General features: G+C 37.6%; 1 protein-coding gene across 1 annotated transcript in view; it reads right to left on the bottom strand.

Annotated features, from left to right (window-relative positions):
• BEGAIN (brain enriched guanylate kinase associated) overlaps positions 1-17,389 on the bottom strand; it is a 151,429-nt gene that overhangs the window by 45,114 nt on the left and 88,926 nt on the right. Inside the window, exons 4-6 of the mRNA XM_064512070.1 lie at positions 16,919-17,080; positions 15,219-15,275; positions 10,256-10,322 (exon numbers count right to left, since the gene is read on the bottom strand). Of these exons, the coding sequence (XP_064368140.1) occupies positions 10,256-10,322; positions 15,219-15,275; positions 16,919-17,080 (286 nt within the window). The remainder of the gene's footprint in view (positions 1-10,255; positions 10,323-15,218; positions 15,276-16,918; positions 17,081-17,389) is intronic.

Genomic DNA, 17,389 nt, shown 5'->3' with positions numbered 1-17,389 from the left:
AAACCTTTATCAGTAAATTTGACACAAAAACAAACAATGTGTTCTGCCATGCTGTCTTCAGTTAGTCCCAAAATACAGAACTTAACATTTTGTAACAACAGAGAATCAGCCACTACTTTTACATCACCCAACATTAGAACAAACTTTATTGAGCTCACTACAGCTGGTGCAGAAAGACCTATTAAGTAAATTATGGTTTAAACCTTGCATTGAGAGATTTAGGCTAATTTTATTAGAGGTTTTAATTCTGATTCTCTGCCTAGTAGTTGGATAACTGTAAAAGAACTATTTATTAATTTAAAGCTCATACAGCTGATTGATGCATGCTAATGCATTTTAGATTTAATAATCACATTTTCCTTAATTGAATTGTATTTGCTCAGACAGAGCATATAATTAAATCAAGTCTTTTCTAATCCTTCTCATGCCAGATTACACTATGGTATGTTGGGGAAGAATAGTCAAAAGTATAAATCTAGTTAATTTCAGCACATTGAAAAAAATCCATGGTCACATTGTGAATTTTTATGATACTTATTATTTTCCAAAATAAAGGGGATATATTTTTTCCATATATGATCTTCTGCAATAATTAAGAAGTGTAGTGATACAATAGGGCTAGGAAGGAAAGAATTTAAGAAAATCCATTATACAGTAAATAGTGAAATCCACACACCACATGATCAGCAGATTATTTCAGACAATTGCTTTCAAAGGTCTTTATGAAGAAGGAGAAGGTAGTATTGTTCGTGAATATTTTATACACGTGCTTTTACCTGTTCCTCACTATTTTGTCTGATGGCACAGAATTAAACAAGGCTTTCGGAAGACACAGAAAACAAAGCCAAAATATAACAAAAAAACAGAGAGGAGAAGAATAAGGAAATAGTTCATGGGGACATGATGATGTGCTTGCCTATCAGCTTAGCTGTTTCTAGGATGCAAGTCTAAGACCAAAGCAGTTCTGAGATGTAAAGTATTAAAACATCTGGCTTAAATGAGGATTCCAAAATTATTTAGAGTATGGGATGAATTTCAGGAAGACATACAGAGGAAAAGACAAAGTGAGAAAGGGATTTGTCAGGAAAGGGATTTATCTGTCAGCTGAAACAGAAGTAGCACGGCAAAGTGGATTATACTAAGACTTGCAAGAGGAGGGTAAAGCTTAGGCATATGGAGGATTGCTGTTTTAACTCTCTTTTTCTGATTTTTATGGACCTTTAGATAAAAGAAAAATATAGGGATGGAATTTGTAGTAGGATGTTCCAGGTTGGCATTTTCTTCTTTTTATTATTAGTAAGAGGAACTGGATATAATGATGCACTATCTGTGCATCTTCTGTGTCCTGTTTAATTCTGTGTCCACTTTAAAACATTTATTCTGCAAAGCAGAGCTACGGAAATAAGCAGCATCTTTTTATCTGATAAATGATGTAATGCCTCAAGTCTAAATTACTGACCTGATCTAATTTGTCCATCAGAGTTAAATTACAGAATTTATCCTTTTTAATAAACAAGACTGGTTGCTGATTAAAAAATGACCTGCAGCAGAGTCTGATTTCTCTTCTTGATATCTGAACAGTATAACATTATTAAAGACAACATTCTGGGGCTATAGTGATTTGTCTGAGGATTTTGATCTCATGCTCTATGACATTTCACTTGAAGAATGAATTCCTCTTAATATCGTATTCAACCTTGTACTAGGAAAGGTCTTATAAAGATTTGTTTCCTTGACTACCCTATGTCACAGGCTCGAAACTTAATTCCATAGCAGTAAAAAAATCCGACATTGGTGTATAATTAATAACGTATCACAGAAAGAAATGTGGTTAGAGAAGTGCTGTCAAGATGCTGCTTGTGAAGCAAAGGCATGATTTTCCTTGAAAATAATTTGCAAAATATATACAGGATGATTATTTGTCTTCACTATAGAAAAAAGTACCAATGTTAGTCTTGGATGTTTCTTCCATGGGTGTAAGCATACATGGATTGAGGTCAATGGAAATACTGCCATTCAGAGCAGGATAAATCAGTTCACACCGCTTATCACTGACAGCGGTAGAGTTTGCTCCTTATTTGAAATAAGGCCAACCTACTCTGCATTCACCATGTAAAAGGACATTATAATCAGAACTGCTTACATCTGCGCCTCCTGCTACAGATCTCTGACTCACAGCATCATCTGGAAATATTCCTGAGGTTTTCATTGCAATTAACGCCCTATGTCTTACATGAGCTCTGGGTAAAGGCACCTGTCACCTCTTATCCAGGTCATTTGGAACAAAAACCTGAACATCAAACTAAAGGTATGAACAGGGACATCTTGTTAACCTAACTTCAATTAGTGGAAGTAAATCTGGCCCTAGGCTGGGAAAGGTTCTGCCATTCCTGGCCTGGGTTCCTCTTAGATCTGTTCTTCGATTTAAAACAGGGCTGAAAACAGTATCACCCCACATGCCTGTCGCTCACCTAAGCATGAATTAGGCGTCCTATAGGTGGAAATCATGCAACAGAGAGGACATCATAAGTAAGAAATTTCCATTGTTACTTTACAACTTTGCAATTTCTCTGTAAGATGATAATCTATACACAACTGATCAGGCAGAAAATTATGAGTGGCAAGTCTGCACCCTGATGTATCTCCATGTAATCCTAACATCTCTCTGTAGCTTTTTCGCATAGTGAGAACTTTACTCCAGGCCCTCTATGGGCAAAAATTTTCTTCTGTGTTTGTAACTGTTTGGTCTTGCTGACTCAGAACCAGTTCTTTAGAGAATCAGCAGCTTTCAGGGCCAACTGTTGTCTGTTTACAATTGAACATATTCAGCTCACTGCCAAACTCTGCTGTTAGTTGGTTCACCTTTTTGGAAGTCAGAAGTGGGATTTTACTTGCCATCCCCATCCTTGGTCTCTCAGCATTGTTATTATGCTTGAAAAAAGATATCTTGACTATCAGCTTATTTTTAAGAGTCTCTTTAAGCTAGCTAGTCAGCTTCCCACTCCATGCTCTTTCTGCTAGCAATTTAGATGAAGCTGACAAAATGTGCTTTTATTCTGTCTGCGTATCTATCATCTCCCCCCCACATTTCACATCAGTGGCATGCCTTGCTAGTGTAGAGACATGCTGGATAATTAAATGCTAAATACATTTTAGTTGGAGGGACAAGAGATGTTGTTGATTCACAGTAATTCCCTGAAGTCAATGTAATAGTATCTTCTGAGGCTGTGTTGATGACAGTAGATTGAAAGGAGAAATGTTTGTTTCTGTAAAAAAAAGTAAAAAAAAAATAAAATAAAAAAATCCATCTATAGTGAGCAAAGAGGATGCTGCTAGAGGTACAGGCCATGTGTAATATTGAAACTGATGGAAGATCTTATAACGTTTATCTTTCTATACACTCCAAGTGCTGCTCTGTGAGCATAAAGGATCCAATTAGAACAAGACAATATACAAACCAGTCTCTCCCCTTCCTCTTTTTCTTTTCTCCCCACAAAAGTCATTGTCTTCTTATCTCAATTAATTCCATATTCCCTCCTGTATAATTAAAATGACATGGTTTTGAATCCTGGAGCTGCTGTACTATTTCCAAAAGATAATTTTCTTTATTTAGAAATAAAATAGTTTATAGAAATGGATGACAGAAACTACTTATAGGGACCTAGACTGATACTTTGCTTGTGTATTCCTGTTTTTTTTTTCTTAACATTGACAAATCCTGTCTTCTGCATTTCCTATTTATTTTTCAAAAAGAAGATAAATAACTGACAGCTAAAATTAGATCTAAGAGAACCCATGGGGTCCTTTGATCCTGCTTGTAGATACTGGATTGGGATAGAGAAGATATGAGTGACATGGGACATCTGGAAATTTGCCCCTTGCTTCCTGATGACCTTGGCCAAGATGCTTCACTCTTCTGTGCCTTGTTTTACACATTCACAGAAGATGATACCTACTTTTGTGATGGACTTCAGACTCTGAGATGTAGAGTGCCTGCAGCACAATATCTTTTCAGTCTTAATCTTACTTGGTATCTCTTTCCCTTGTCTTGTGGTGAATCGGCAGATAATCACAAAAGGCCAAGGCACAAGAAAGATACAGGTCAAAGGCACCCACTTCCCAGAAATGTTTCTATTCTCTTCAGCTACTTTGAAAACAACAGATTCTTCTATTTCTAGCTGGCCAGGACAGTAGCCCCAGGGGTGTCCTGACAGACTGGGACCAAACCAGGGAAATCAGGATGCAGGAAATGACTGAAGAGCTCAGTATCAGAAACGCGTGATTCTGAATGCCATACATTTCAGAACCTTCTGATCATTTTCCCTGTGGGCAGAGAGAACTTAAACCACATGCAACTATCATTAACCAAAGAAAGAGTGATCACAAGGTGGAAATGGCGGCCAAGACAGGCCACGTGCTGAGAAGCAAAGGAGCTCTAATCATGCAACAGGGAGGACATCAGAAGTAAGAAGTTTCCATTGTCACTTCACAACTTTGAATTGCCAAACAGATACTGTACTTCCTTGGGCTTCTGGTATTCAGGAAGACTTCCTACTAAGAGAGGAAGACAGAGAAGAAGAATAGCTCCATGGCTTTAGAGGAAAGGAAAGAGCTTCCAGAACAGTCTCTGATGATGTCATGTTCAACTACAGCAATTAGGAACAGGCAGGACTGCATTATGAATTGCTCAGGTAGGACTGATCTGCCAGCCATGTAACAATGGGATAACAATGGGAAATGAATCTCTATTCATAGAGAGAAAAACGACTGAAGATATCTGAAAGCCTCTGTGCACTTTTGTGCTCATGCAAGTTGGACTCATGTTCCCAAGTTACACAGGAAGATTCATTTGTCTGCAAAACTGACAGATCTATTCAGTTTGAGCCTGTGCAGTTCCTACTGGTGCTAATGTGTGTGGTCTAAAGGTCTGGTCCTATTGCCTATTTCGCAGTATTTTTCACCTTGGCAATGAGTGTGAAAAGAATTAGTGAAAGATGCAGGAGGCCTTTAGCACAAAATGGCTGTAAGAATGAAAAGACAAAGTGTAAAAGCCTCTTAGAAATGAGATTTTTTTTTAAATGCTATTTTTATAAATGACTTGTTTCTGTGGCATTTACGGTCATTTCCTTCCTTAGAAATGTTTTGATGCAGTTGTCTTAGTCCACAAAGCACAGACCTCTGGAGTCTGCCTTAACTAACCAAGTATAAATTTCTCTTGAAATTCACAGCTGTCTTCACTGAATGTGAGCAAATGAGCCTGTCAGGTTGAGCTGACTCTAAACTTTTCTTGTCTTTGGGATGCAAATCCTTTTACATATATTTAGGTCACCTCTATTTCATTTTTGTAGGACATACAGTAGGGGGAAAAAAAGCAAGTTGTTCTTCATAAAAGGAAAGAAAATGAAAAAGATGTGGTTTAAATCACTGATTGTTCAAAGTCACTGTAAAAGTCATCATCCTCCATTCAGGAACTAAAACATGCTGGGCTTCTACATTCCTTAGATGTAAATCAGAAATAGTTTGACCTTTCTTCATTGCCTTCATCTTTCACTTATAATTTAAATCATATTAGTGGGTGACTGGTAGCTGTCATGGGAGAGACAGGCACAGTCTAGCCTCTGGTTTAGATTCCAAATCCAAAATGCTAGGTTCACTCTGGTAGTTAGATGCTTTTAATGCCTGACTGAAGTTATTCATCAAATTCCTCACCTCTTTCCATATTCTTTATCTTCCTGGCCTGGACACCAGCAAGTTGCTTGCTTTGTAATGACACTCCCATGACACAAGGTCTCATAGAGCTCTGCTGTACATTGTTCAGCTCATATTTAATTCATCTTTGGATTTCCCTAGCTGGAGATGCTTGGGTATATAATATGGACATCAGACTGGAAAGCTCCAGACATTCAAGAGTTGGATAAATCAACTGTTAATGCCATAAAGTATTTGCTGTATGTCTTAGTCCTCCTCTAGCTCATAGGCAGAGGAAGAAACAGGATAAAAATCAGTGGAGTGCTCAGATAGTGTAGCATTTCAAACTCAATAATCCTTAATACAAATCTCTCTTTTACTGCTGGTTTATATAATTTTTTCCAACTTTATGGCTGAGTTACACCCCCAAGCCTGCCTTAAAGTAAATGAAAAATCAGGAATTAATGTGATGTAATGGTTTTCATCTTGACAGATGATAAAATGAATGATACACTTTATATAGAGGAATTATGCCGGCTTTGCACAGAGGAACCCAACAATCTCTGTTTGGGAGCTGTGCCAGGGTGCCTGGAAGGGCTGGCAGAGCCGATGCCCAACAGCTCTTAAGCAGTAGAGGTACCAGCCCCATCCCTGATGTCAGACAACATTCAGCATCGCCTACACTGCTGAAAGGGTCTGGAATCAGTGCTGAGAGAGAAGGAAGTAATTTTCTTATTTAAAAACAGCAACGAAATGTAAAATAACAGAACCCGGGGATGACACTTTGAAGAACCTCAGGTTTTGGTTTAGCAGCAGGCTTGAGGGAGGTGGATCAGCAGACCAAGTGGTATGTGGGAGTATGGGTTTACTAAGCAAGTGCACTGATTTATCTACTAGTTCCCCATGTCATCAGATGCCTCCTTTCCTTACCGGCGGACTGTCACCTTCCCTATCCACCTCTATGCTGTCTGTGTATTTTTGTATTAAATGCAGACAGTATGTGCTACAGAGCAAGCAGCGGTTTAAATTCTGGCCTCTTGAAGGCCTTTGCATTAGAAGTGAACTTACACCATTGAAGAATCTGTCTGTCAAACTGTTTCATTCTACTTACAGAAGAGATATTTTAATGTCTTCCTGGAGAATACGGTCTCATGAGCTTTCTGAAGATGGATTTGTAAGATCAGATTTTCAAGAACATTCAAAATGCAGATGGGGGAGGAAGAACGGGCACAATTTTCATTATTGCTCAGGTTTATTAAGCAGCTATTATTAGATGTCTATCAGTTGTTCCCAAATGTAGCTACCATTAAAAATCTGGCTTCTGGCTTTAAAGGTAAAATTACACAACTTAACTGCAATAGAAAGCTTTAAAACTTCAGAAACTTTTTACAATACATTGTTTAATTCCAGTGAGGATTGTATGCAGAATACAGTTGGTTTGAGATGGTATGAAGGATTTCTTAGCATGTGTTTGGAGTGACCCTCATAATCTACTTGCAACTGCTGCTCATGAGCAGCAAGACCATAGCAGAGCATCCTCAGCAAACACAGGTCAATGTCAGGGAAACTGATGAACACTGGTGACAATTGGAACTAGATGAGAAAAGAAAAGTTCTTAAATTGCTTAGTCCTGTGACATTATCACAGTCCAAAATTTAAGGACTCAGTTTGTTCTTTGCCCACATACTAATGGAAAGAAGAATTATTAAGCTTAACTATTTACAGTTTGTATGTTACAGGACCAAACAAATCTTCTCCAAAGACACTGACTGTGGTAAGAACAGGAGTTGATCTGAATAGTGACAGCAGAATTTTAATTCTGTGCCACATTTGCCTCTACAGTGTCACGTGTTTAGTCTTGCCCAGCTTAATACAGGAAACTCTCCACTGATTTCAGTATAGTATATTTCAGCCCTTTGCCAACACAGACACTATGATTTATATTTGTATTTAGAGTTCTAAAGCAACAGAGATTTCAGTTGGACATCATTTGCTGTGATCATAAGTGTGCTTTCAAACATTTTAAAATATTTTATAGGTGAGCACTCTTTCTTTTCTGTGACTGTTGATGAATTAATGATTATTTTTTACATCCCTTATACCACAGCAGGCACAACAGGCTCTAACATTCTTGAAAACCCCTCCCAAAAAAGGGGAGGTTGTGGGGAGTCCCAGATTAGTTATGAAGTGCCTGGGTCAGTCATTGGAAAGGGTGAGTTATGGGTCACCTGCAAAGGCAGGGAGAAAGGGGACTCCTGGGAGCATCCCAGGTGGCCTGCAGGAGAAATCTGAGGGGATGTCTCCAGTGTCATATACAAGAGGCAAAGCCATCCTCTCTCTCTCTCCCAGTTCTCCTCTTTCCCAGTGACACCAAGCAAAGCCCCTTCCCTAAGTTCATCTTTACTGCAATAGCTGCCTGCATACAAATTTTTGTAAAACTAGGACTTGAGAAGTATCTCCAGTGCTGCCTGTCCTTTTCCCCAATTGTTCTGTGTGGGCACACTAAATGATCAAAACTTGTGTAAGAACCTGTATGTATATATGTATACTGGTGGAGAAAATAAAGACTTTTGTCTTTGAAATGACAAGCTGACTAAATTAGGCAAAAATAATAAACACAGCTGCTCCCCCTAAGCTGTAAAGGGAGAGAAAGTTATCCAAGAGCCCAGACCACCATAAGCTGTTGATTAACCAGACCAGCTGTTATTTAATCCAACTTTCTCTGAAGTATTGAGGGTTTTTAGAGTGTCCTGAAAATCAAATGATTTGGCTTATCCAAACCAAATATGGCAGTATTTTCCCCATCTTTTTTTTTTAATACAGTTTCCATCTGACTTAATTTCAATTTTGTTTTACATCTTCATTTTCAGTGCTTCAGAAGGCAAAACACTCTGGAATTAAATGATGTATAGAGCCTGACTGATTGTCTTCAAGCCTCTGAAGCTACTCTCAGTGACTGTCACATTAGTGGGATAAAGAAAGGTACAGTGCTCTATGGAACCCATCTTTCTTCTTTCTGTGCTGCGCCCTGAAATCTTTGCTTGGGATTTTAAGTGGGTGCCAAAACATCAGTTTAAAAACTCTTTGCTTTGATATGAAATACCTGATAAAAAGCGCAGATTTATGGAGTCCCTCTTTCTATGTTTCTAATCTTTTTATTTCATTTACCATCCAGAATGCTTCTAATTTATTCTATTTTTGTAGCACATGTGATAAATATTAGGCCACCTTCACACAGATGAAGATAAAATCCCAGAATGATTTGGGTAAAAGGAAAAGAAATATAACAAAGAAAGAGTGGAGAAAAAGACCATGAGATCAAATGTTATTTATGTTTGTATAATGTTTATATGTATATTTAAAAACAAATATCAGCTATAACCAGTTGTAACTTTGCCCTAGTGCTAGCTGGTTGCAAAAGCATCAGTACTCTATTCATTGTGAATTATTCAAATAGACTCCCGAGATAACAATGATGACATTTAAATATTTTTTCAGTTTCTTAGTAAAGGCTGATGCCTCTCCAGTATATTGCCATATTCTATATTTACTCTCAAAGCCAAGTAAGCTGTTCCCCTCACTCCAGGCTGGCCATCCATGCAAATGTTACATACTAGACTTTCTGTAAAACATAGACTTATCCTAGCATCATCAAAGGTATATGTCGAAACTATGTCTGTACTCATAAACTGTGTGTCTATGCTTGTGCACTGCATTTGCTATGGACAAGCCATGTATGGGCTGGGTAGGAAGAAGAGTAGGGAATGGATGATTGAACTGATCCAAGTGAGGAGGAAACATCTCAGGATGTGCTCATGACCCAAAGTTCTTTGGAAGTGGACAATTGTTATTCTTTCCTCTTCTTTAGACATTACACCTACATTTCTCTGTAAAGTTTCTCCTAATAGTAGATATGATGTCAAAGCAGCATTAATAATGAGCCAGGGCATTAAAGACTTTGCCATTTCTTTTTAACATCTTCAAACCATTTTGAACAGGTGTTGCTGGGTTTTGTAATAACATGCCTCGATGTGGAGCCCGTAAATGGTGCAGTGATTTCTTTCCCCAGTTATTAATTGGTCCATGACATTGACATTGCAGTTACAGACTCATGCAGATTGCAAATTAATACACTGAGATTGGTAGTTATGACACCATATGAAAAGTCAGACTACCAAGCTCCATTAAATCACTTAATAAAAGCTAAGAGAAAGTATCTAAGAAACATGAAAAAATCTTGGATTGCCTTATTTGAATTTGTTACTTAATGAAAACACAAATATTTAGAACCTGTGAAGTGAATAACTAAATTAAGCAGAATTATTTTAAAGATAGGATTATTCAGCCAGATCATCAGCCAACGCAACCTTCATTGAAATTAATGGAACTATGCTCTCATACAAAGTTTGGACTCTAGATCATCATATTCATAGCATCATATTTCTTTTTAAGCATACTGTGTTTGGAGCCTGAGTTTTTCATACCAGCTACATATCTGTCCTAGAATTCAGGAAATACAAAAACACATTTAATATTAAAATTAAAAAGTTCAGTTATGATAACTTACCATCCTGTAAAGTTTATCTTCCAGATCCTGATTAATTCTTTGTAAGGCTAGGTAATTGTTTTGTATCCTAAAACAAAGATGATATCATGTAATTTAATGCATTGTTCTTTATGTTGTTTTTTGCCTGTAATTCTCACATCAGTACAAAACCTTGGCTTGCACTAGTTGAAGCCTATTTTCTTATCACTCCTGTTGCCAGTCAGCAATTGCCTTTGGAGTGTAATTACCATCTCCTTCCTAAGCAAACTCCTTTGTCGTATCTGCTTACTATATTTTGGGCCAAATACCTTCAGGAAGGGAAAATGCACATGCCATTCCCTTGCATCTGTGTGCAGATGTGCATCACAGCATGGGAAATTGCACAAAGGGATTGTAGCTTTGTGTCAGGTTCAGGAATCATATTCAGCGAGGAAGTTTGAGCTGGACAGTTAGAAACTACAAAAAGCTGTTTACCAAGTTCTCTTAATATGGAAAAATGCAGCAGAAACCTAATGACTGCAGCAATAACAACACACAGGCATCACCATGTGACTTCAAAGAGCATATTGCTCCTTTAGACAAAAGTTCAAGGAGTTCCCTGTTCTCAAGAGTTGAATCCATCCTTTTCCTGCAACAAACAAGTCTAGATGTCTCCAAAAAGGTTAGCCTGAAAATGGTGGATATTCATTTTTATTAGCATTGAGGGATTGAAGAGACTCAGAAAATGAAACTTCCCTGCTTATTCCAGAGCAATACACCAAAGAAAGTTTTGGTCTCTACATCTTTCAGTTCCTTGGATGGTAACCTCAGAATTACAGTGGGCAAGCTGTGCAGTCTGTGGGAAAAATATCCCTATTTCAGTAGTAGTCGTGCCTTTCTTTTCATGTAAGGTAAGGAGAGTAGCTCCTTGTTCTTGCTTGTACCTATCAGCCCAGCAGGACGTATAATAAATGTAAGCCAAAAGTTAGAAGCTCAGGTGTAAAAAGTTGTCCAAATGCATCTAAATGTTTGCACTGGGAATCTTAGCTCAATAGGTCAAACAAAGCATTTTCTGTGACGAGTTGATTTTAGGTAATGTGCTAGAGAACCCTCTAACAGCGAAGTGAGATGTGATATAAATTTATTTAGCAGAAAGTTGCTTCAGCTGAGAAGTCTGAATCTTGCATGTGTCTTCCACAATGGGTAGGAAGTGAGTAGGATTAAGGAAGTCCCTTTGAGTTATTTTATGGCTCGGAGCAGCTATTGAAATTAGAATTAAGACATGCATTCAAACTATGTCATGATTACAAATAAAGGGGTCCAGCCCATCTCTTCCTTGTAATGAAGAGACATGACGGTTTAGATCTCTCTTGCAGCTTATGTCACCGTGGAGATTTTCTTTCCAGTTAAATGATCAAAATTTGCTGTTCTGGGACAGGCCAGTGGCTCACGGTCCCCCTTATGAGCCATGAGGACTCCCCTTTGGGGCTCACAGTATGCAAAGGACAGCAGCTGGGTGCTTTACATTGGCCATATGTGCCAGAGAGGAAAGATCTGTGCCCAGAACATCTGTTTTATGGGCATAAATGTCATCCCCATGGATGAAACTCTCCAGTCATCAGCCCAAACTCGAGATAGTCATTTCAATGCATATTGAGAGCCTAAGAGAAGCTTCAGTGTTGTGTATGTTTTATAGACCTGCTGAACAGAGATTTTCACCCTATAAGCAGGATCTGTGGTAAATAGTGTTTGCTAAGGTGATGACCCAAACTGGCTAGAAATTTGTGACTTGTACTAACCTACAGCTTAGTCATTATCACAATGCCATTGTGTAAATGTCCAAGTAATTTAAAGGATTGACTGAAGCTCACAGATCTCTGTGTTGTCCATGTTCCTATTAGATGCAGCATTTCATGCTAAACCTCTGAATAAATATTTATTTGTGCAACTCTAAGTATACTTGGGATTTTCATAGGTTTTTAGTCAGAGTCAGCACAACAAAGAGAGCTCTCAGGCTACCCTATACCCAGCTTTTCATGGCAAAGGAGAAGGCAGAGACAGTCTTGGTAAGTTAGTGTAAGCAAGGAGGCTTAAATTGGCTTAACTTGTAAACAGCTACACTGCACTAACATAGTTAAGTTGTGCTGATAAGGCTGTGTACCATGATGCAGGCAACAACAGTTTATGAAAACAAGATTGGGCCTGATGGTTTAGACCAGAGGTACACCAATATCTTATCCATCTGTGTCCCGTATTTTTGGTAAAGCAAAATAGGACACCAGTACTGTGCCGAAGCACTTTGCCAGCCTCCAGCAGCCTGTGGCTCAGCCAGAGATGATGTCTTTCACATCTGGTAGGCCTGAATGGACTTTTCTTCAGTTATTTTTTTTATTTCAGTTCCTTTTTAAACCCATGTAAACTAGCATTCACAACCTCCTAAAAGTTTGCATGCATTCTAAAGCATCTGTGTAAATTCCTGTCATTGGAAAATTTTGTTGGTTAAGGCCTTTTCTAGCTCAGGTCTCTCTGTACACCAGTCTGTTCTGCAGCACAGATCCATGTGGAGAGCTCACGGGAGTTACTGAAGGTTCCCTTTCCCTATCTTTAAAATTGTAAACTAAAACAGCAGTAATTGCTACCAGGATATCTGGCTTACGAGGGTGGAAATACATCACTGCATTTGCTCCTCAGCTTTTGTAGACATTGATTTTCTCTTGATATCAGTGAATGGAAGATGGTTTCCCATTAATATAATTGCTCTTGGCTGTCAACACTTCCATGATAAAGATGGTAGTGGGTTTTTGCCAGAGGTTATCACTGACAGCTTTTCTTCTTGTAACTTCTCTCATTTTTTGCCCATGCATTTTTTTCTCTTTGTATGTTTAGCAGAAAGTAGCCCATAAAACCTAGTTCTCAAACACATCTGTTTTGCAATACAAAAATTGACTGCCTCCCAGTCAGATCAAATCAAATCCAAACAGCAAATCCAAACAAAAAATCCACAGTATGTAGGAAGCTGAGCTTCAAAAAGTGTTTCTATTGAGAACAGTATGCAAAGGTAGTCAAAATACACACAAGCACACATACACAAGCACATACACATGCACATATACACACAAAACCCAAATTGGAAATTCACTGTGCCAAAAGAAGTGTCAGCAAGTGAGGATGGCAAGGAGAGAAATGGACCCAAAAATACATGGAAGAAGGTGTGAAAGGGATAAAAGAACAACAGGATAATCAAACCATAATCTTTGGGCAGTGCAGTAAAATAAAGGAGGAGTAGGGAAAAGTATTCTAATTAAAAAGACCAAATTAACAGATGGTGACTTAACTCTACTTGCAGAAGAACTATGCAACCAGATGGCCTGAACTTTGCAAAGTTCAAAACACTTTTCTGTCATAAATCTGGCTTCTTCGTAAACAAAGTGAAGAATAGGTAAGCTTCACTACCATGTGAAAATGCTTTAAGAATAAGCTCATTTTATGTGAGTGGATAATTTATTATCATTTTTGATGACTTTTTGTGTTGGTAAATTCAAATTATTAAATGATACCCATGTCCCTCCAGCTGAATATATGTCCATGCATTAAACAAATTTTTATATGTTTGGCTAAATCAGGCTAATAAAGAGTATTCTGACTGTATTTAACATTACATATCTGTGCTCTAACCCTGCAGACAACACATTCCAGTTCATCGTGAAAGAGAAAGTCTGCAGAAAGTCTCTGCTTTCACTCTGTTTCAAGCCCTCTTAAGGCTATATATCTAAAGTAAAGCAAAAGCCTTGGGCTGACCTTCTGCAAAGAAGGAAATTTCACCCAGACTGCAGTTTAGCTTTGAAGAATGACTGTTAAAATAGTAACTTATTGTTCAAAAAACCTTTACCCGGTCTGTTATCAAAAGTTACACTGACTTTCTTATAGAAACAAGAGAGTTTTTCCCATATTTATTCCAAAGCTAACACAACTGTAAGATCCTGTTCAGGAGATCCCTTCTGTCCATGATATGTCTTGCTTTTGATGAAGCAATTATATGTCGGGGCTAAGCTCAATGCTAAATATATGCTTCTATGGGACTATTCTTTGTGTATTAAAATAATTCAAGTCTCTGGTAAAAAACTAGGAAGGGAGACGTTCCACAGTTATTACCCAGGGTACAGTCTCAAGGTACTACGGTTGCAGATGTGTAAGCCTAGACTTAATTTGACTAGTCGAAATATTATCACTGCTCACGTGTAAGAGTCGCATGTAAGGAGGAGGAAACCCGGAATGGCTTTTGGAGTCCAGTTTTGATTCCAGGTTTGGTAATTGATTTTTTTTTTTAATGTTAATTTATAAAAAGCCTAACTGATCACATTTGATAGAGGGCTCACTGTGAGGTGTGTGAAATCTCTGATGTCTTTTTAGTCACCGTTCAAAGCCAAACCTGTGCTTTACAGACAGTAATTTTAAAGCTGCTCACCACTGACTAGCTCTTGTTCCTGCTGGTGCCAGAAGAAATCTTGAGAAGGGCAACTCTAAATGTGTGTAGAGAGATGGAGAACTTGATCATCCAGTCCTGTAAATGACCTCCCCATCTGAGTAAGAGAGGGGAGGCCTGTCAGCAACACAATTAATTCAGGATAAACTGACAAGGTAAAGGCTTTCAGAAAGGAGTAGAAAAGAATGCCATTCAGCCTCTCAGAAAAATTCTGCACTCAAAGGTGGTGCAAGTTTAATAATAGAAATGTTCTCTACTATATGAGTGGCATCATGTTACACTGGGCTCATTTATTATGGGGGGTTGAATTTTTCTCCCTGTGAAGTGAATAAGGCAAGAGACACATTATTGAAACTAATTATAGTTCCCTGTTTTCTCACGCTCATTTTTCTCTGTGACATGTTGCTGACACTCTTTTGGATGACAGTTTTGTTTCAGACATTATCTTTAACCAGACTGAGAAATCTAGTTCAGCTTGTGGTATGCCTTGCTATTCTCAATAGAAACATTTTTAAAGCTCACCTTGTAAAACATTTTGGATTTCCAGTATGAGATGTCTTCAGGGGAGTAATCACCTGCCTGAAACATAATTTTTAATATAAATTTTCTTCAAAATATGAAAAAATGTTCAAGTAGAATATTGGAAAGTCAGTTCTACTGATCTGATGTTTAGTGACTATCTCCAGGTATTAGACTTTGCTATAAGCAAAAGACTTTCTTGCCTGATTTTGAAGAGTGCTTAAATCAGTGTCCAATGAAGTTGATAGGAGGCCTCTTAGTGACTTTAATAGAGACTGTATTTGCCCCTTTGTTTTAACAAGAGTGGGGTGGTCAGCCCCCCGATAAACGTGACACAGGATTTGTGACAACTGTGCCTGAAATAAGGTTTCAAGAGAAAAAAAGTACCAGTGCTCTCTGTTGTTAAAGCAGTAATATATTGGAAGAAATTTATCTGAAGACTGGGGTTACTTTCAGCAGCTCTGCTTTTACTGAAGTGATAGGAAAAAAAACATATTATTGCTAAGAAAACATCATGGACAGCCTTTGGACTGCTCCTGATAGATATGTGTACATTTCAAAATCATCACGACATCCATTTTGGTCTTGGTTTAAGGAGTCTCTCCAGTTATGGAAGCATATAAGTTATAAGCCCACACTGGGATGTTTCCTGATTTGACACTTAAAGCCTACCTGGTTTTAACATTTGAATAAAATGGTTTGGTTGATGCAATTTGTTGGTTGTTTCTAGTTTTGTTTTGTTTTATTTTTTGTCCTCTGTGAAAGCTGAAAGACCAAGTTCTTTGGGTACAGCCCTGGAATGATTGCTTTTGAATTTTGTTTTGGCTCATTCTGTGAATTGAACCAAATTGTCCATATAATTATCCATATGAGTTTAATTATCCATATGAGTTTAGGAAAGTCCTCACAAGAAATGCAAATACATTCCTGAATAAATGGATTACCATAGATTCAGAAGTTTTGCAAAAAAATAAAAGAAGAGATGTTAAGAAGCACTGATAAATTTAAAGCTAGATTACACTCCATTTTAATCAGTGCCATAAAAGTCAGGAGTGCATGCTTATTATAATTTGCCATTAAGTGGGCTTGTGATTTATATTAGCTCTGTACCACAGCTTCAATAATTTTATACAATATGTTTTCAGCATCATTGCATTCTACTTGGGATAAAACACTGAATGATTTGCTACAGCGTAAGGTGAAATGCCAGAATATTGTGTATATTGAACATAAAATCTCAGCTTTGAGAAAAGGAAACCCCATTCTATTCTCTTGTGTCAGTGCAATGGAGGATAAAAACTGAAAGTGTGTAGTCAAGCTCATTAAATACATTTATATATACCTATATATATATGCAATGTGTTTATAATCCTTGTATGCATAATACAACATAGCATACCCCACATGTATGTTTACGTATAAACAATGTCATATATGTACCTATACATATACTTTTAATTGGGTATTTACTTTCATTACAGAGATGTTACATATCACATGTAAATAACTTTGTGTGTGATATGTAATATATATTGAGACAAGTGAAATACATATTCAATGTGTAAACACATTGTGCAATCAATAAGCAATAAATAGTGTATGTTTGAGAATATAGGCTTGTATTTTACTTACATATATGGATTTAACACAGCCACTTGAAATTCCTAATAATTCTGTTTATTTCAAAAAAGGTAGTTACTAACCTTCTCAGTTTTTCAGTTACTTTTTCAAGTTCCTCCTGAGCACGTCTCAGTTCTATTTCAAGATACTGACGTGTAGAATCAAATTCCGTTTCAAGCATTTCCAGTTTATGGGTGGTGTATGATAGACGCTTTCGTAATTCCCCCTTCTGTTCTTGCAAAGTACTAGAAAAACAAAGACCACAGCTGTAGAATTTAGCTGCTCCAGAAAAGCTTTCCCGGGTCCACTGTTTGACCGATTCCCTGCAGTATAGATTGGCATTAAGCCACAGAAATGTACTTAATAATTTGCTTACTTCACTTTACGAATCTTCTGATTTAGGCAGTTGAATATCTTCCCATCTGTCCTTTCTAGCGCATTCATTGCTAATATCTCATTAGCCATAATGGAATATTTTGTGGAAGAATTCTCAGTAAAAACAAAATACAGTTTAGAGTTTCATTTCACATAGCACCTTTCATTTAGAATTACCT

This window comes from Dromaius novaehollandiae, chromosome 5, assembly GCF_036370855.1.
Source record: "Dromaius novaehollandiae isolate bDroNov1 chromosome 5, bDroNov1.hap1, whole genome shotgun sequence".
NCBI lineage: Eukaryota > Metazoa > Chordata > Aves > Casuariiformes > Dromaiidae > Dromaius > Dromaius novaehollandiae.
Note: the sequence above shows the minus strand (reverse complement) of the source record. Positions and strands in the feature narration are given on the sequence as shown.